At 40.6% G+C, this 17,712-nt stretch overlaps 1 protein-coding gene across 4 annotated transcripts in view; it reads right to left on the bottom strand.

Annotated features, from left to right (window-relative positions):
* PFKM (phosphofructokinase, muscle) overlaps nucleotides 1-17,712 on the bottom strand; it is a 53,847-nt gene that overhangs the window by 20,248 nt on the left and 15,887 nt on the right. For 2 of the 4 annotated variants that reach the window (XM_056798370.1, XM_056798368.1), the window contains exon 2: nucleotides 7,780-7,872. In XM_056798370.1, the coding sequence (XP_056654348.1) occupies nucleotides 7,780-7,864 (85 nt within the window). In that variant the 5' untranslated portion in view covers nucleotides 7,865-7,872. Of the gene's footprint in view, nucleotides 1-7,779; nucleotides 7,873-7,968; nucleotides 8,095-11,635; nucleotides 11,891-17,712 lie in introns of those variants that run through there. The other 2 variants (XM_056798369.1, XM_056798371.1) reach the window with 2 other exon arrangements.

The following is a 17,712-nucleotide window of genomic DNA, read 5'->3' on the forward strand; positions in this document are numbered from 1 at the left end:
ATAGAGTATAAGCACTATCAGCTCCTTTCTGCTACCTAGTTTGCTTTCTCCCCTCCTCCAAGTAATAGTAATGGCACCTAGCCCCTGAGAAGAGAGGTTAGAGCCCATGCAGACTGCCAAGCCTTCAGTTTGGGTTGGAAAACTGCCCAGGTAGCTGATCCTTGGCATGAGTACTTCCTGGGCTCTTGGCTTAGCCTGTTTTAGAGTTTAGGGGCATTTAGGGAGCAGTTCTTTGTAAAGCCCAATCTTAAGAGTCTGAGGGGGCCTGTGGCCCAAAGGTCTTTGGAAGAATAATCCTGAAGAAAGACTCTTCTACCCTGAGAACTAGAAAAAGGCAATTTCATTAAGTATTAGTATTAGATTAAGAACCTCATTTGCTTTAGATTAAGGATCCCTTTAGTTCAAAACTTTGCAACTGTGTGATTTATAGTAAGAATAGAGTCCCAGGCAAAAGTCTGTATATGGAACCAGATTAAGAATGGAATCCCAGGCTAGTACCCAAGTTATAATTTCAACTATGTGTATTATTATATTAATTTTAAGTGTGTGTATTACCATAGTAATCATAAACAAGTTACTGTATTAATCCTAAGAGTGTGAATCTATAATGTACCTTATATCAAGCCAATTCATGGAAGAGGTTGGAGACCAGAAGGTCATCCAGAGGTCCCAGAGACCAGAAAGGCCTGATTTTGGGGGCTTTGGAGTTCCTTAAAAAGGAGAGAGTTTGGAGACAAACATGAAACTATAAAAGAGGGTGTATTTTGCAATTCAGGGTCTCAGATTCAACTGGGGAACCTGCAGAACTCTGACCTTTTTGCCTTGCCCACCAATTCAAATCAGACTTTGCTCACAGAGTACTTTGCCCAGGGCTTTTTCTTTCAGAACCAAGGCCAGAGCTATAAACCAGGGCATTGGAGAAGAAGGGAAATTGCCTCATATGGAAGACAGGGAAAGAAACTTGAAATAATGGTGCTCATATTTAAATTCTGCATTTATATAAGTACTCTGTAGTTTTTGTTTTTATTTATTTTTTAAACCCTTACCTTATGTCTTAATATCCATTCTAAGACAAAAGAGCAGCAAGGCCCAGACAATTGGGGTTAAGTGACTTGTTCAGGGTCACACAGCTGGGCCATATTTGAACCCAGGTCCTCCTGTCTCTAGGCCTGATACTCTATCTACTGATTTACCTAGCTGCCCTGACTCTATAATTTAAAAAAAAACATTTTCATATGCATTATCTAATTTTATCTTCATAACAGCCCTATAAGGTTAAGTAAGGAAGTGACTGTCCCCATTTGATAGGAGAGGAAACAAAGACTCAGGTTGAATGAATTGTTCAAGGTCACACAACTAATTAGTAATAGAACTGGCCCTCAAATCCATCTCCCCAAATTCCTAATCCAGTTTCCCCTTAATTGGATCATGTTACATCTAATTCTGGCTCTGCTCAGACTTATTTCATGACCCCAAGTAAATCTCTTCTCCTTTCTCTTTGATCCTGTATCTTCTCTCATCATATGTGCTTGCCCCTTCCCTGTTCCATGGAATAAAAGGATTTTTTTAGTGGGGGATGAGACAGTAGAGGGCAGGAGGCATGGCAATGGAGTAGAAAGTGAGGGTTTACCAGTTATATAAATAGGCAGAATTAGATACAAAGAGGATCCAAAGATTTGAGCTCCACTGTATGCTATGTCATAGATGGAATCAGAACCCTGATTTCCTAACTCTCATTCCAGCACTCTGAATACTGTACTAATTCCTGCTACCAACCTGGGAACCAAGTGCAGAAGAAATAAACAAGAGAGCTGAGGTCTCGGGTAGACTGGCTTTGTGGGGCTTGGAGCACTCGTAGACCTAGTGCCCATTGGAAGTCACTTAAAAGTTTCACTACCATCATGCGTCGGCTATGGGAGAGGGAAAGGCGGGGGGGGGGGGGGGGGGGGGGGGGGAGGGAAGGAAAAGAAAACGATCTTTGTTTCCAGTGAATAATGTATGAAAACGACCAAATAAAATAATATTAAAATTAAAAAAAAAAAGTTTCACTACCTCATTGTCCTGTCTCTGTCTCTTGAACCCCAATTCTCTAGAATGAATATCAAGAGGGCTGAAGATACTGGAATCTTTAGCTAAAAATATCCAGGAATCCCCTCCCTGCCCTGCCTAGTCTGGCTGTTTCATGTCACTCACCCTCCATGAACAGCTGCCAGATCCATCAGAAGCAAGTAGAGGAATAGGGTTACAGGCTCCGCCTAAAGTGAATTTTCAGCTGTACCAGAAGCCCTGAGGGGTTGTAGACAACATCACAGGCACGTAATTCAGATTCTACAATTACTGCCTAACCAGAAAGTTATGGCAATAACTCTGGAGGACAATGACGGCAGAGAATAAGTTAGGCAAAGAGCAAAGGAGTTGCAAAAGGGGTGGGAATAATCCCCCCCAAAACCAGGGAAGGCTTCAGTTGGAGGTACCCAGTAAGACTGGCAGCTGAGATCCCAGAGTGGGCAAGATTAGGCAGTAAAGACTGAAAGAAGATGGAGAGTCACTTTCTCTCCAGATTGAGTCTATACCTAAAGGGCATGAACTTAAACAGAAAGCAGAAATGAATTTAAATTGAAGCACAAATTAAAGCTAGACAACCAAGAGAACCACCTAAGGGACACTGGGAACATACAACTCAGAGAAGTAATGAAATCTCTTTTAAAATAAAATAGACAATTGTATACTGGGAGAGGGCTAGACAACTAGATCATTTCTTGAGGTTCCTTCTGGACCTATGAATTGTTTCATAAGGCTCAATGTTTGTGAAATTGGGAGGACAAGTTGACATTGAAACATTTAGAATCCCAGGATCTTCACTTTTAGGGATGAGCATGTAATAGTCTTGGTACTGCTCTCATTTTTGGTGGATTTGATGAGGTCCACGAGCTTGTGTTAACATAGATCCTATAGCTCTGAAAGAGCCAAAGGTGTGTTTCTGATCATGGCACCTCCATGACCTTGACCAGGGACCCTAAATGAATATTTCAGGAGAACAAGAAAGATAATATTGTTTCTCCCCCACTCTCCCTCACGCTGTCCTTGCTATGAATGCTGGCTCCAATCTAGGCTCATGATCCAAGAGGCTGAGGGCCGTGCTGCAGTGTTTTTGTTTGGTCCCATCTAGCTGAGTTGCCTGTCAATTTACCTTATCTGTATCTTGTGATGTCTATAACCCCTGGCATGTAGTATCTCCCTTTAGGTTGTGGGTTTCTGGAGGTCAGAGACTGTCTCCACCTGGTATAGGACTATTCTACCTGGTACACTGTAGGCACTAAATAAATGCTTGTTAAAAAGATTTTTTTTTAAATAAATGCTTGTTGACTAATACTTCAGCTGGGGGCTTCTCTCGACTTTGTTTCTGACCCTTTGGCCTTTTCTGTTCCTTTGTCTTCCTAGTTCTTTCTCTCACCATCTAGTTCTCAGTGACATGTCCATAAATACTATGGGCATAACTTTGCATCTGTCACAGAAACCTGGAAAACTGTGTCTGGAAGAAGACAAGTAGCTAGACTAGATGATAAATATGGTACTTCAGAGTTGACAAGGCACTTGGTTTCACCACAAAATACTTTATATCTAAGCTACCTTTCAACCCTAATGATTTTGTGATTCTAGCCCATCTTACCATCCCCCCTTGATTTACAGAAAGGCCCTTTTGTAAACATTATGCATCTGCATTATTCAAGGTACTGTGCCAGTAGAGGCAATACAGACAAATACAAAATAATTCTGGTCCTTAAGAAAGTTCTGGCCCCGTTCCTGGATTCATGAAGTTGCTGCCTACTTCTAGGCTAAGTAATAAGGGTTGGGCAATTGGGGTTAAGTGACTTGCCCAGGTCACCTGGCTAGGAAGTGTCTGAGGCCTGATCTATCTATCCACTGAGTCACCTAGCTACCCTTGCATATGTTTTTTCCTCTTCCTTTCTCCAGATTGCCCCAGCATGGCAAATTGGAAAGAGCCTAGATTTGTTGGAGTCAAAAGACCTGAATTAAACTCTCCGCAGTGCCATAGAGGATGTAAATCACCTTGCAGCTCTGGGAACCTCTTTCCTCAGCTGTAAAATGAAGGAGTTGTGTTATAAGACTTGTAAAATGTCCCTTAAAGGTCAAAAATCCCTCAGTCCCATGTCACTTCATCACTTCTCAAGGGGCATTATCTGAATCCTGAGCACCAATTGCCACCTCTCTGGAGATCTTATTCCACAGGAGAGTCTACTCAGGGCTCCAGAGTTCAGGAGTTTATAATGAAGAGAGGTACTGCTTATTCAGGCTTGAAGAGCCCAACCTAGTGGGCCATCTCCTGGTCCAACCTTTTGTATCCATTTTTGTATTCATTTTCATTCAGAGCTGATCTTGACATTTTAGTCTTCCTCTCATCCCTGGTCTTCATCTCAGCCTGCTCTCAGCTTCTGTGGAATGGTCTTGATTTCTTCTCCCTAGTATCCATCTCTTCCCACTGAATCCTCAGCAGAAATTTCATTTCTTAAATGTCAATTTCTTATTTATTCACTCCAGTGTAGCCACTGTACTACACTGTTGTCAGTCAGTTGACAAACATTTATAAAGCACTTATTATATGCCAGGTGTTGGACTAAGCACTGAAGATACCATGAAAAGGTTAAAAAAAAAAACCACACACCTTTTTTTCCCCCCTCAAGGAGCTCAAATTTGCCTAGGATATATAAGTAGGTAGGTATATGCAACATCTGAACACAATAAATGGAAGGTAACTTCAAAAGGGATACCACTAGAATCTTGGGGAACAGGATGCAGAAGTTTAGGCTGAGTCTTAGAGGAAGTCAGGAAACTTGAGGGATGGAAATGGAGAAGGAGAGATTTCAGACATGGAAGAGAACCAGTGCAGAGACATACAGAGGGGAGACGGGAGGTCGTGTACATAGCTGGATAAGAAGTAACATGGAGGTAAGTTTAAAAAAAAAGACAGGAAAGAACCAGGCTAAATAGGTGGGGCTTTATTTTTTGAGGCAGGAGAGAGCCATTGAATAAAGGGGTGATATGATCAGCCCTGCAATTTAGGAAAATGATTTTGGCAACTGAGCAGAGGATGAATTAAGAATGGGAAGAGATTTGAGGCAGAATAAAAACAAAAAGGCTATTGTAGTAGACCAGTGAGAGGTGAAAAATGTGTGAGTGAGGAAGGAGCGGTATTAAGAGGAGTAGAAATGATAAGACTCAACAATAGATTGGATATGTAGGGTGAATATTTTGGATATATATGATACCCAATTAAATTGTAAATTCTTCAAGGGAAATCCTCCATCTTTCTTTATATTGTTACATAAACTACAAAACAAAATTCAAGGTGAAGTTGGACTTCTGGGTCACATGATCAACAAGATGGAGGACTGGGGGGGGGGGCAGCTGGGTAGCTCAGTGGATTGAGAGCCAGGCCTAGAGACAGGAGGCCCTAGGTTCAAATCTGGCCTCAGATACTTCCCAGCTTTGTGACCCTGGGCAAGTCGCTTAACCCCCATTGCCTAGCCCTTACCACTCTTCTGCCTTGGAACCAATACACAGTATTGATTCTAAGATGGAAGGTGAGGGTTTAAAAAAAAAAGATGGAGAACTAGACATTTTTACTGATCCCCATGACCTCCCAAACCTCTTCAGAACAGAAATTATTTGTCAAAGTAAAACAATTTCAACTGTCTCTGTGGTTTAGGTCAACTTCTATCTAAAAGGTTTTTTGAAAAACCTACAAAATGACATCTACCCTGAAATCACTCAGTATCACCTCCCCAACCCCCACCATGATACCAGCACTGAGGCTGTACTCAAGGACCTGACATATGGTTTGTAACAAAACCCAGTCTCACATCTCAGTCCCTCCTCCCCTTTCCCAGTGCTATGGAGATTCAGGCTATGGACGTTTGTGGCCAGTGCCTAGGCTGCAGAAACTTGCTGGGGCCACTACAGCCAGCCAACACTGTGCTTCTGTGCTGGAAAAGATCTCGGCAGGAAAACAGAGGAAGAGAAGCATAGGGGCAAGATATATGTCTGGGCTCGAAATAGAACTCAAGCCCACACCCCACCCCACCCCACTATCCTCCTGGAGTCTTGGAGAACCAAACTACATACATCAACCCCCATAACACCAGCATGGCAACTCTCTGAACAGCCAGTGCTGAGCCAGAGAACTAGAGAGAAAAGAAAGTGGGACAGGATGCCAGGATGGGATTTGTTGGAGGAGGGGAGATTAGAGGGTAATGCTATGCAGCACTCTACTAAGCTTGAAGAAAAAAGCCCAGCATCTATCTAGGGCCAATTATGTCCTCCCAAAAGTCACCTGAGGTGAGAAGTAAGCTGGTGATTCATGAATTGTCCAGTATAGGAAGAAGCTAAGACATCTTAGGATCTGGCCCACCAGGAAAATAAGTATCAGAGGGGAGAGAGCCAGAAAGTGAGCAAGAGAGGAAAATAAAGGGGAGAAAACACTGAAATTCCCAAAGATCTCAGGAAGAAGAAAACTCAAAGACTTTGAACTTAAGCAGATAAGTAAGGGAAACATTAACAGCAGAAGGAAACATGTTTTCTGGATCTAGTAAAGAAGGCATTTATAAATAATGCAAAACAAAGAAAAATAAATGATCCAGTATTTGATGAGATAGAAGACTGTGGAATTTGAGAAGAACACTGATATACAACATATTGTTCCTGAGTGTTTTAAAATAGAAATTAGAATTATGAGAGTAGAATTTATGGCCTAAGCTACAAAAATAATTAGAAGAATAGAAAAATGTGAATCTGCAACTGTGAGTCTCACTAAAAAAACTCAAGAGAGAATAATAGTCTGGGATTGCAAATATACACAAGTGAAAGACATTCTGGAAGAAGAGAAGCAAAAAAAAAAAATCTATATTTAATAAATGCTTTATATAGCCTCTCGGCAAAAGGGTTCACTAAGTGACTTTCTTCTAATGGATTTCTGTCAGGGCCAGGACAGCATGATTGTCCAATCATTGTCCTTGACTGTCTCCTATTCATCAGTTTAGGAATTAGACTAGGCAAGAAAAACCAAAGAAAAAAACGGAGAAATTCTTCCACTCTCATTCTCTACTTCCTTTGTCCTCCAAACCTAATCTTCCAGTCCCTCAAGCCTTCCCTGTCATATCTGACTCTCACTTTAGTGCTCTTCTCTGTATTACCTCCCCCACCACGATCCTAATCTGTTCAGCTACTTCTGTTCCTGTCCGGTTCTTACTCGTCAGGAAAAGGACAAAATTTGAAGGAGAGAGTGGGAGGAGGTAAGGAGGAAGAAAACACAGAAGGCAAATAAATTTTTAGGGTTAAGACAGCAGACCTATTAAAAAACAGGTACATCAGAGCACTCAGGTCTTACCACTCCACGTGCCACTGATCCTACATACCCATTCCAAGAACCTTAGTCTCTGACCTCCATCCCCCATTTCCCAATTTCTGCTATTCCCTCTTCCTCCTTTTATCTTTGGCTTCTTCTATTGAATAAATGAATCAAAAGCAAATTTGGTGCCCAATCCTTTAGGGTAACAAAAAGTGCAAGGGACACTCTACTTTTGGAAGAACTTTAAAAGATTTGATAATAATTTAGGGAAACAAATGGAGTATGGAGGCTTTATAGACTTCAAATTCACTGAGAGTATTAAATGTGACTGGCTTTTCAGATAGGCCCAGTTCTGAAGTCAGAAGTTCTAATAAGATCTTATACCCTTCACTGAGTGGGACCTTTTCACTTACCTTGGGCATCTCCCCCAGAGGTGAGCACAGCAATTGCTTTGCCAATCCCCAGAGTTTTGGCCTGAAGATGTGCATCATGCTTCATGATCCACTCTGGAAGGCAAAAATGGTCAATTAAGAGAGAGACAGATTAGGATGTTGCTGGCTTGGATAGGCTGTGGCCCCCTCTTTCCGCTTGCTTCTTCTTACACTGAGTCTGGACTCTGTGACTTGGCACTTTTTGAACTTTCCTGAGACAAGAGCCTCAGAGCTGTTTCCTATCAGAGTGACAAGCTGAAATGTCAGTGTAATTGAGCCCATGGCTGTGTCAGCCCTTGGCTAATCCTTCCCACTCCAAATGGGGTCTATTTGGAGAACAGGGCTAAATTAAGGGGAGGTGTCTAACTAGAAAAGCAAAAATGGGATGAGCTCCAGGGGCTCTTCCATTTTTTAAAGGTATTCTGATGGGAAGATGGAGGTAGAAGCAGCTGGGGAAAGAAAGAAGAAACTCAGCAAGGAGAGTAAAGCAGTAATGGAAAGCTAGTAAATTAGCAAGGTGAGGTCTGGTGTTAGGGAAGGAATGATAATTTGTATTTAAGAAACATGGAGAAGGGCTAGAATCAGGATTTGGGTGAAATCCAGGTCTAGGGTTAGGAATAAGTACTAAAGCTGGGGTGAGAGTTATTGGTGACTCATTCATCCCACTCTTACTCTCAGGCTCTTGACTATCACCCAGCTCTTTCTCTATCCAAGTTAGCTTTTCACATTGTCCATGTGAATATATGTCTTACAAACATATATACCAATATGGATGTGGGGCATTTTCTTACATCTTTGTCTTTTATACTTGAGCATATTTCCTTCATTTCTTTATTTCCTGCTACTCAGTTCTCAACTCCTTGTAATATCTGTCCATTATTCCTCAGTCTCCTTTGCAATCATCCAAGATCATACAAGTCCTGTCCCCCATAGATGGTATACCCTTGGGCTCTCTCCTGGGCCCTCTTATTTCTCTTTACTCTTCCTTTTTAGGTGATCTCATCAGCTCCTGTAGTTTCAACTCTCATTTGTATGCAGGTATTTCCCAAATCTACATATCCTACCATCATTTCTCTTCTGAGTTCCAGTTCCAAATCAATCACCCGTACTTACTAAACATTCTGAACTAACTTGTTGAATATAGAACTATCTTTCCCCCCAAGCCTTTGCTCTCCTTCAAGCTTCCTAATTTTGGTTCCAATCACCAGTTATGTTTCATTCCTCATTACTTCCAATCCAATCCAATGAGTTGCCCTCTTGTCATTCTACCTCCAAAACTTCTCTTGCAAGCATCCTTTTCTGACTACTTCCTAGGCCCAATTTGTGCTCTGATCCCTTCAACAGCCTTCTAACATTCTCCTTACAACCCGTCTTTCCCTCTCTCCTACCCAGTCTCCAGAAAACTGCCAGAACAAATCTCCTAAATTATAAGACCATATTATACTCCTTCCCCCCTATTGTCTCTAGAACATGTTTGTCATTTAAAGTCCTTCAAAATCCGTATTCAATCCATCATTGTTTCCAACCGATTATAGAGACCCATTTTTCAGCCATACTAACCTACTTATACTCCAAATCCAGCCTCTTATACATCTTATGTATATACAGGCTCTTTCCACACCTGGAACACTCTCTCTCCTCCCTTCTGCCTCTTAGAATTAATTAATTAGAATTAATTCCTCACTTTTTTCAAGGTTAAGCTAAAATGCCATCCTCCTGAAGAAACTTTCTGCTTCCCTTAGGGGTTAGTGTTCCTCTAAACTTATATACTTTGTATATATTTTGTATTTATCTGTGTACATTTTGCTTTCACTTAGTAGAATATAATCTCCTTAAAGGCAGAGACTGTCTCATTTTTTTCTTTGTATCTCTAGTACACAGCACAGTACCTGGCACTTACTAAGATAGATACTTAATGTTTGTTGAAGCAAACTCATATTCACAGCATAGAAACGTATATATATGTATATCTATACACACACATACATATTTATATATGTGAAGATATATCTTCATTCTTTCAATCATCCAATTCAAAATGTCAGTCACCTTTGGCTTCCTCTTTGTATACACACAATCGCTAAATCTTCTTAAGGCTTCTTTCATGCTGCTTCTTGCTCATTCCTTCCTTTCCATTTTCACCACCACCAACCTTGACCATCTTCTACTTGAATTCCTAATAAAGTTTCTAATCTCTCTTGTGTTCAATTGATCATACATACTGGTAGCAGATTAACCTTTTTTAACAATCGCTTAATTACTTCTGCCTGCTCAAAACCTTCAATGTTTTTTCCACTGCCTACATGATTAAGTCCAAATGGCTAAGCTGGGCATTCCAATTCCTCCACAACTTGAATTTCCAACTCTTATCCAATATGAACCCTCAGCAGTAGTCAGATTGGTCTATCCATCACTCACCATTCACCACTTTTCTCCTTTTTGTCTATACTTATAAAGTAGGAACTCTGCTTAGAATGCTCCCTCTTCAATCCTTGAAGATATCACCTAATGCCAACCACTCTGAAGAAAAGCTTTCTCTGAATACTCACAGCCCTCTGAGATCTAATTTCTCTCAGTTCCTATTTCTAATCTATATTTATTATATTATATTATATTATTTATTATTCTATATATAAAATATTATAATCATATACCACAATATATTATCTATATTATATAATTATATTATCATCATATACCACCTTGTACAACTGATATTTAATTATTTCCCACATGTATTTCTGGTTTCTTCCTCAAGAATGAGGAATGTCACCGTCTTTTTTTGTATTCCTTACTGCCCAGCACATAGTTTATGCTCATAATAGCCACTTGACTATTTAGTACATAGTCAAATACATAGAAACATCTATACAGATACAGAAACACCATCCACGACATGGCCTCATACAGTAACAAACAAGTGGTACACTTGTACATAGATACATTCATTCACACAGAGAGAGGCACCTCAGTAACTCAGGATCGTGGGAAGAACTAGAGAAGGCAGAACCCGATAAATGAAGGAAGGAAAGAGTTATTTATTATTTGAGTTCATTGATTCCTTCGGGCCTAACCATAGCCCCTCACTATCAGGGCTCTCTGCAGAAAAGAAGTGACTACATAAAGGTCTCACAGTCTTGAGGCTTCACAGGCAACAAGGGGAAAGTAGAGTCAGTGCTGGGTCACGAATCTGGGCAGCGGGCGCGCGTGCACGTGTGCACACACAAAGGTACATGAATATACTCTCACAGACATGCACACACAAAGACAAAAATCTATGGGCACAAATTGAAGAGCGAAATCTACAGAGGCAAATGCCTATGCGAAATAAGGAAAAGAATCATAGTGGGATATATTCAAAAACCTGAAATGACATACATCTAGCCAGCCAGCCATGTTCCCCACCCCGCTCACGTGGACATAAAAACAAAATACAGAAAGAGACTGCGTCATATCACTGGGGAGGGGAGAGGGGAGAGCTTCCTTGTCCTTAGATGACTGCTTGGGCAGCGAAGAGGTAGGCAAGGGCTAGGCCCCCTTTGGGCTAGGGACCCCGACCCCACCCTCAACCTCCCCTAGGGAGCAGAGCTGCGCTTGGCAGGTAAAGCTGGCAGGTAGGAGTGCCGTGGAGTGGGGTGGGGTGTCCTAGGATTGATTCGCCGGGTCCCTAGTCCGTCCTTCCCCATCCCCCCTTCTCCTCTCCTGCTTTTCATTCCACATCCGCTTTCCCCGTCCCATTTTCTTCCAGCTCTTCCCACTACATCCTCTTATACGGCCCATCCCCATGTAAGTTGCTAGGCTTTCCCCCAGGCTCAGCCCGGGTAACCCCAAACCTTGCCTGTAGTCTGCAGCTTTCGCGGGCGACTGCTTCCCTTCTGACCGTCCTTGGGGGGAAGGGAGCGTGCTGAAGTTGGGGCGGAGCCAGGTGGAAGCAAAAGGGGAGGGGGAAGGAACCGAGACTTTCTCCTTCCCACTGGGAGATACTGATCTGGCTGCTCCGCCCTTTCTTCCCTTTTCTCTGCTCCCTGAGGACCCAGCCTTTATCTTCATTTACTCTTCAGATGTCTCTAGTTCTCTGTTCTCCTTTGGGGAGTCACCAGCCCCTGTAACACTTAGCGGCAAGAAGATAGCATGTACATTTCGTACATGCACTTGTTTATAAGCAAGGCAGCCCTCTCTCAGCTTAGATTGACAGGAGTTTCTCCTATTCAAGCTAACCAAAATTGAGATAGCACAGCCTTCTTCCCTGGTATGATCCAACATCTACCTATGACGGAAAATCTTTGCTAAGGCTTCATCTTAGCTCCTCCTGCTACCATGACATAGCAAACAAAGCGCTAGATTTGAAACCTGGAAAACCTGGATTCAAATCTTTCCTCACACATTTACTGTGCACATCCTGGGAAAATCATTTAACTCCTTCCCACCCCCCTCAGTTTCCATAGTCAAAACAGCTAAACAGTATCAGTACCACTGACCTTACAGGGCTATTTTGAAGATTGAATAAGATAATGCATATAAATCATTTTGCAAACCTTAAAAAGCTATTGGTTGTTATTATTATCATCTACTTTCCTCAGGTTGCATCCTTGGGGAACTAGAAACAACAGATAAGAAATACGTTTCACCTATTTTGCTTTTGGCTCTCAAAGAATTGTTATATCATCAAAGTAATGAATAGTTTCTGTGTATGTGTGTTTTATTGGACCTAGTCAATTGTTCTTCCTTTATTTTCATAGAGGACCAAATTTAAGTGAGGCAGAATTGGAGAAAGTTCTCAGCTTCACTCTCTTTTCCAGATTCATTGAAGTCCAGTGGCAGGACAAAAGTCAAGTCGACTGGTATCTTCAATGTCTGACCAAACTCTAAGCACTCCACAGGGGTATATGGGGTGTTCAGGGAGAAGTAGCACCTCTGGTGTGAAAAGATCCTTTTCAGGGCTGCTCATTCACTTTTGGTGTCCACCTCTCATCTGTGGCTCCAGAAAAACCATCTAGGCTGATGGGCTCAGGCAGATTGAGGGTAACTGACAGACCTCAAATCCCTGGATGAGTTAGAAAGGATGTCTACCCCAGAAGACTACCCCTGCTAGAACGAACAGATGAGAACAATTATTTCACATGAATCTCTCAATAACCTCGCAAAGTATTATCCTCATTTTATAGCTGATGAAACTGAAACAAGACACAAGCCGGTAAGTGCTTTGCCCAGAAGCACTTAGCTAGTAAGTTTCTGACATCATATTTGAACTCAGTTACAGATGTGGGGTTGGGGGAAAGAGCACCAGGTGGGAAAGTTTAGTGTATAGAGCAAGTAGAGAGCTGCCCTTGCTGCTTCTGGTCTGCCTGTTTGGGGCTGATGAAGTCCATGGCGGCATGTGTGCCAAAGTGCCAAGGGACTCAGCGCTTTGGAATAATGAAGCAATCCCTTTATTGGTTGCTAAGAAGAAGTGAATTTTAAAATGGAATGGCAGTGACAGTGACTAGACTTCAGGCACTGTTTTCTCTTCCATAGATTATGTTAGAAATATTCTATTTCTTGAGGGCTTGGAGAGGGATCACCCTTCCTCAACACCATTAGCACGGTAACTGAGGGTAGTTAGAGAAGGGGAATTCAACTAGGTAAGTATGAGCTTTGTGTCTCCTTTCCTGGTTATAGCTGACCAAAATGCATTCCCAAGATGGGTGTGTTGGGGGTAACTTTGGGAATCAGAGAGGTCTGGAGTTAACTGGGCGCACACAGTCAGTGCCCAAGTCCATAAAAATGATTCTCTTACTTCTTGGAGAAAACTACCACTAGGAGGAGCTGGAGAGAGTTGATTGGACAGTGCAAAGCCAAGATAGAATGTAACAGTGCCTATTCACCAATTCTGACGTTTAAGGCTCAAACTTCCAGGAAAGTGTAACTAGTTATTGCTGCTGCTTGTTTAAATTTCTGATGATTTGTGTTTGAGTCTTGTGTATGTTAAACAGTGTGTGTGTGTGTGTGTGTGTGCATGTGTGAGTGTGTGAGTGTAGCAGAAATCTAATTCCTCTCTTTGGCATCTAGGCTACTCCAGCACTGGACACAGCCACTGAGCACCTGGGACCAAAGCTCAGAGCAAAGAGAGTGATTATTTTCTTCTTAAACATCCAAGACAACACAAGTGCAGGAGAGGAGAACAAATGCAGTAGCCAAGAATAGCAAAAGCATCAGCAAGAGTAATAGCAGAAAGACTACTAAGAGACTTCATTCACAATGGTACACAAGGTGACAGAGGTGAAGGCAGAAGTCTGAGGCATTAGTGGACCTAACTATGTGGCATGATCAGGCATGAAACAATTGTTTTCTGGGATCAAATAAGAAAACAACAACCAAGAAAAAAAGAGTGCATAGAAGGGAGGAAGGAAGGAAGGAAGTTAGAGGGCAATGTCTGATGTGCTCTTGTCAAATCAGGGATTAGCAATGACTCTTCTGGTCTGTTAGGAAGAGGACAGCCTGTAGGAGAGTGGGTAAAAAGAGGTTTAGGGAAGGATTTCAAAGGAGTGAGGCAGGAAGGCCTTGTTTTGATGGTGAAGGTAGTAAGTTACTGATGAATGCCCCTTTGGATGAATAGAGATTTTTTTGTGAAGTGAGATAAGGACCTTACACTAATTGTTAACTTCAAGGACTTAGTTCTTAGAGAGACCACTTAGCCTGCCAGGGGTTGGGGGGAGTGCAGTTAGAGTTTCTGGGATCATGAATGGGAAGGCAGAGACCCAGGGAAAAGATTCTGCTGAAGCAAATGAAGATGGAAGATGACCAAATGGAGAGAAAAGGTCGGTGGTGAGCTACATAATTAGGGATGTAGGGAGGACTCTTTGGTCATCAAATGATGTACTATTTTTGTGCCTCTTTTTCCAGTTGACTAATTTTGTTTTTTAAGCTGTTATTTTCTTTTTGTGTTACTTTCATTTCTTTTCCCCATTTTTCTTCAACTTGTCTTATTTGATTTTTTAATTCCTTTTCAAGTTCTTCCAGAACTTGAGACCAATTCTCATTTTCTAAAGTTTTGCTTGAGGTTGGTTGGGCCTCACCATCTCCTGTTGGTTCTATGCTTTGCTTTTTGCCTCCATAGACATTTTTGAGGGTTAAGTGTTTTTTCTGTTCTGTGCTCATTTTTTAGGCCGACCTTTTTTTTTTAAACCTGTAGATTGGGAATTCTGAAAGTAGCTTGCTGATTCTGTCTCCTCTGCAAGCTTGTAGGGTAATACAATGATGAAAATAGTTTTTTAAAAAACAAAATTGACCTACTTGAAAAAGAGACAAAAAGGAATAATTCCATGAAGAAAAGAGTGCCATGAAAATTAGAATGGACCAAATGGAAAAGGAGGATCCAAAAGTTATAGAAGAAATCCAGTCTTTAAAAGTAAAAATTGAAAAAATATAACATAATGACTTCATGAAACATTAAGAAAAAATAAAACAAAATTGAAAGAATGAAAAAAATAGAAGAAAATATAAAATATCTCAAAACAAAACAAAACAAAACAATTTACCTGGAAAACAGATCCAGGAGAGACAATTTAAAAATTATTGGACTACCTCCATAATGGCAGCCACAGATTAGGAAAGCTAAGAACCTCTCTACCTCTCTCCTACTTCTCTCTCTCCTCCCTACTACTATTACTACTTTTGATTTAATAAAGTTATTAAGTGACAACCAGCCTCATAATTTTTAATTCTTACACAGAGGACAATAGAGCTAGGATTCCAACTAATAATCACCTACCCAGCAAAACTGATTATAATCCTTCAGAAAGAAAAATGGATATTAAATGAAACAGAGGACTTTCAGGCATTCCTGATGAAAAGAACTGAAATGCATAAAAAATTTGACTCTCAAATACAAGACTCTGGAGAAATAATAGAAAGGTAAATGGGGGAGGGGAAGAATTGACAAGGGATTCAGTAGGGTTAAACTGTTTACATTCCTACATGAAAAGATGCTCTTTATTACTTTTAAGAACTTTACTATTATTAGGGCAGTTAGAAGGAATATACATAGACAGAGAGCAAGGATGTGAGTTGAATATGATGGGATGATACTTAAAATAATAGAATTAAGGGATGAGAAAGAGGAATGCCCTGGGAGATGGGGGAAGCGAAAGGCAGAATGGGGTAAATTATTTCACATAAAAGAGGCATGAAAGAGGTTTTATAGTTAAGGGCAAGATGGGGAGATGAGAAGGAGAGTACTAGAACCTTTATCGTATAAGAATTGGCTGATATTCACCAATTGACAAATGGTCAAAGGATATGAATGGGCAGTTTTCAGATGAAGAAATCAAAACTATCAATAGTCACATCAAAAAGTGTTCTAAATCCCTCCTAATTAGAGAAATACACATCAAAACAGCTCTGAGGTACTACCTCACACCTAGCAGATTGGCCAATTTGAAAGTAAAGAAAAATAATGGATGTTGGGGGGATGTGGCAAATTTGAGACACTAATACACTGCTAGTGGAGTTGCAAATTGATCCAACCATTCTGGAAGGCAATTTGGAATTATGCCCAAAGGGTTTTAAAAGAATAAATACCCTTTGATCCAGCAATACCATGACTAGGATTGTACCCCAAAGAGGAAAGGAATACTTATGCAAAAATATTCATATCTGAGCTCTTTGTGGTGGCAAAAATTAGAAAATGAGGGGATGTCCCTCAATTGGGAATGGCTGAACAAATTGTGGTATATGATGGTGATAGAATACTATTATGCTGTAAGGAATGATAAACTGCTTGATTTCTATATGAGCTGGAAAGATCTCCATGAACTGATGTGGAGAGAAATGAACAGAACCAGAACATTGTACACATGGACTGAAACTTTGTGGGATGATCATATGTAATTAACTTTGCTACTGATAGCAATGCAATGATCCAGGACAATACCAAGGGACTGGTGAGAAGGAATATTATCCACATCGAGAGAAAGAATTGTGAGAATAGAAACACAAAAGGAAAGCATTTGATTTTTCACTTGTTTATACAAGTATGGATGTGGGGTTTTGGTTTTTAAAAGATTATTACCAAAATGATTAATATGGAAATAGGTATTGAGTGATAATACATAAATAAAAGTACATGAATCATGTAATCGTGGAAAAATACTTAAACAAAAATTAAAAAGAAAAAGAAACAGAGGTCATCAGAATTGGTTCTAAGAGGAAATAACACACACATGCAATTGTGTATAGAAATTTATCTAAAGGAAAATAGGAGAGGAAGAGTAAAAGAAGGGAGAGAGTTGATAGAAAGGGTGCAAAATTAGGAGGAAGTGGTGGTTGGAAGCAAAACAAGTTTGAGGATGAACAGTTAGAGAAGAGAAGAAATATGATAAACCAGGGGACAAATAGTAAAGAGGGTAATACACAGTAATCATAATGGTGAAAAAATTACAAGTTTTTCTATTAAAGGCCTTAGTTTTCATATACATAGAGAAATTAATCAAATGTATAAGAATACAAGTCACTGCCCAATTGATAAATGGTCAAAGGTATGAACAGGCAGTTTTCAGATGAAGAAATCAAAGATATGTGAAAAAAAAGTCATGTGAAAAAATGCTCTACATGACTTTTGATTAGAGAAATGCAAATTAAAACAACTCTGAGGTACCACTTGACATCTATCAGATTGGCTATTATGACAGAAAAGGAAAATGACAAATGTTGAAGGGAAGGGGGAGAAATCAAGATACTAATGCATTGTTGGAAGAATTGTGATTTGATTCAAACATACTGAAGAACAATTTGGAACTATGTCCAAAAGGCTCTAAAACTGTGCATACCCTTTAACTAGGCAATACCTCTAATAGAGCTGTATCCCAAAGAGATTAAAAAACAAAAAAGGAAAAGGGCCTATTTGTACAAAAATGTTTGTAGCAACTCTTTGTGGTG

The sequence above is a fragment of the Monodelphis domestica genome, chromosome 5 (genome assembly GCF_027887165.1).
Source record: "Monodelphis domestica isolate mMonDom1 chromosome 5, mMonDom1.pri, whole genome shotgun sequence".
Taxonomy (NCBI): domain Eukaryota; kingdom Metazoa; phylum Chordata; class Mammalia; order Didelphimorphia; family Didelphidae; genus Monodelphis; species Monodelphis domestica.